The following is a 2830-nucleotide window of genomic DNA, read 5'->3' on the forward strand; positions in this document are numbered from 1 at the left end:
GATGACACTGATGAAGAAAAAGTGGCACTTGTCAATTCTTGTTTTGTTTCTCCACTAGAGCTCCACAAATCAATAGTCCATGGAACTACTACTGTTGTGGTGGATGGCTTTAGATTAAAGCTTCGAAAGCTCAGATGTAGTCATTTACCACTACCAGAAATTTGCAGGGAGTTTATTATGATTATTGAGACACAACTTGAGGTCTATGGGTCTTTTGCTTCTTCTTTTATGTATTTGATGCACCTGGTCATGGTGTGGGAGTTGATCAAGGTTCTGGTTTCAGAAAGGGCATTAAGTCGTCAATCTAAACCACAACATGTGGATGCCGATGTGGATGATAGAGGGGGTATGATTGATGAGGTCAAGGATGGTCTAGGGGACTTGGATCCTGAGGCCTACCCTCTTGTTCGCAGAGCTGAGTTCAGTTATTGGTTGCAGGAGAGTGTTCTGATTGATGTTTATCAGAATGCTCGAGCTTGCACTAGACTTCGTGCTGCATGTGAGAAGCTGAAGAAGGTTTTACGTGCAAAACCAAAGGCACCTCTTAATATTGAATGTTTGCTGGATGAGAAGGATGTGAAGGGATTCATCAAAAGGGGTGAATTTGAGCTAATTACTGTTCCTATTTTGGGCGGGTTAAGGGCCCCCTTGAAAAGGCCTTGTTGGAAGCTGGACTTACTACTGAAAACATTAATTCTGTTGACATAGTAGGATCAGGATCTTGTATTCCAGCGAGTATTAGGATGATAACCGAGTTATTTGGACAGGCGCCAAGGCGTACTATGAATGCTAGTGAGAGTTCTGATGATGAGCCTCAAACTAAAAATCAGAAAACGCTAGTTTTGCCAAAGGTTGCCAAAAAAGAGAACAGCAATGATGAGGATGATAGCTCCAAGGAAAGTTCAGACGTTGAGCCTAAGCGAAGCAAAGCTCCTGTAAAGAGTAGTAGTTCTAAAGATGATACTTCTGAGGAAGAAGACCTGCCAAGACCCCAAAGAAAAAGGCTAATGATGTTGTAATGGAAGATGCCTCTACAGGAAAGCAGACTGCAAAAAAATTTGAAAAGAAAGCTCCTAAAACTGTTGTCACTCCTCAAGCTCAAACAACCGGTTCAAAAACACTATTTGTGGGCAACTTGTCCTTCAGTGTTGAACGTCCTGATGTGGAGGAATTCTTCAAAGATGCAGGTGAAGTTGTTGATGTTCGATTTTCTATAGGTGAGGATGGCCGTTTTAGAGGTTTTGGGCATGTTGAGTTTGCTATAGAAGAGGCGGCACATAAGGCTCTTGAACTGAAGGGCACGACCTTTTAGGCCGTGGTGTGAGGCTTGATCTTGCTCGTGAAAGAGGTTCATACGCTCCTCATAGCGGCAATGATAATATAGCTCATATCAGAAAAGTGGTAAAGGTGAGCAGGGGAAGACTATATACATTCGTAGGTTTGATAAATCTCCAAGAGAAGATGAGATTCGAAGTGCTTTGGAAGAGCATTTTGGCTGCTGTGGAGAGATTACTAGAGTTTCTATTCCAAAGGATTATGAGACTGGTGCTTCTATGGGGCTTGCTTACATGGACTTCAGCGGTGATGACGGTTTCTCTCATGCCTTGGAACTCAATAGTTCAGATATAAATGGCTACAATATAATAGTGGAAGAGGCTAGGCCAAGGGGTGACAATCGTGATGGTTTCAGGCCTCTGAGTGTTTCCTAGTGCAGCAACAGGAGTGGGTCAATGCTGCTGAGTCTACTCATTCCAGGGGGCTGGTCATGATGTTCTTGCTATCATGCTGGCAATGGGTAGGCAGTGCAACTTTGCCAATGGGGGGCCGCCGTGAGGGGCTCTTTCACAACAGTCTAGGACCGAGGGAGGGCAGCATTGCTGTTGGGCGAGATGTAGCGACATTTGGCACGCTTTCCTACAGTTGACCGGAAAAAAAAAATCTTAGAGGGAATGCTCCAATTTTGGGCATCTAGAGGGCGGACATAGCTATCGCAGATGCCACTTGGGAACAGGTGGAGACGTTGGCATACAGACCCTACTTTCGAACTTGAGGACAAGTTCGTTCTTCCAGGGGGGTGTAATGTTATGCACGCAATAAAATTAATATTTATTTATTTTATTTAATTTACTATTTTTTTCAGTTTTAGGCCACGGGGGTATTTTTGGAATATTTTATTTATAGGGGTATTTTGGAATATTTTATTTATAGGGATATTTTTATAATATTTTATCTTAAACCCTAACAGGGTGAACCCTATGTAAGGGATAAGAGTAATGAGAAAGGCAAACATTGATTTTAGGTTAATTTTAGGTTAAACAGGCTTGGAGCTCTCCTTGATGAGTTCTAGGGTTTTCAAGCTTCCCTTTGGCTTGATCTTCGTCTTCCTCTCCATGTCTCCCTAAAATTCCACATGGTATCCCTACAATAACACGTGGCAGATCTAGGACCGTAAAAACGAATCCTTGTGTCAGATCCGGGACTGTAACATATAGGCCCAACATGTCTTCTGTTGCCACTTAATACTGTTTGGGTTTTGACCGTATTTCTGGTAGCTTACCACCAAGTGGGTTAAATTTTTATGTAACCTCACGGTTTTTAGAGGTCCCCAAGCTGTACATGTTAACCGATGCGGCTTTTCAACTGCTTCACCAGGGTTGAGCACAACTCCGTTTCGTTTTCTACCTTGGAGCGTAGCCAAATAATACTAAGTACCTAACCTCATTCATATTTGACACTATTTTGATACTATTAATGAATACTTCTAAGCAGACATTGTTGAAATTAAAATATGAAAAGTAACTCAAACAGCTACTATAGAGATGACAAGTTG

At 42.3% G+C, this 2830-nt stretch overlaps 1 protein-coding gene across 1 annotated transcript; it reads left to right on the forward strand.

Annotated features, from left to right (window-relative positions):
• The first annotated feature begins 782 nt into the window (after positions 1–782).
• Positions 783–1709, forward strand: LOC137963212 (nucleolin 2-like). The gene is made up of 3 exons (XM_068810384.1): positions 783–1015; positions 1147–1254; positions 1439–1709. Exons 1-3 carry the CDS (start codon positions 783–785, stop codon positions 1707–1709), a joined length of 612 nt encoding a protein of 203 aa, XP_068666485.1.
• Positions 1710–2830: the final 1121 nt, after the last annotated feature.

The sequence above is a fragment of the Aristolochia californica genome, unplaced genomic scaffold, assembly GCF_029961685.1.
Source record: "Aristolochia californica isolate CCGP_79_NKW_82.1479 unplaced genomic scaffold, dmAriCali1.0.hap1 SCAF_4, whole genome shotgun sequence".
NCBI lineage: Eukaryota > Viridiplantae > Streptophyta > Magnoliopsida > Piperales > Aristolochiaceae > Aristolochia > Aristolochia californica.

What these genes read in the sequence shown, in the direction of transcription:
- LOC137963212 (XM_068810384.1), top strand. Translation starts at nt 783, where the DNA reads ATGAATGCTAGTGAGAGTTCTGATGATGAGCCTCAAACTAAAAATCAG. An exon ending in AGAAAAAGGCTAATGATGTT is followed by an intron (nt 1,016 to 1,146) that starts GTAATGGAAGAT and finishes CTTGTCCTTCAG; the next exon opens with TGTTGAACGTCCTGATGTGG. An exon ending in AGAGGTTTTGGGCATGTTGA is followed by an intron (nt 1,255 to 1,438) that starts GTTTGCTATAGA and finishes ATACATTCGTAG; the next exon opens with GTTTGATAAATCTCCAAGAG.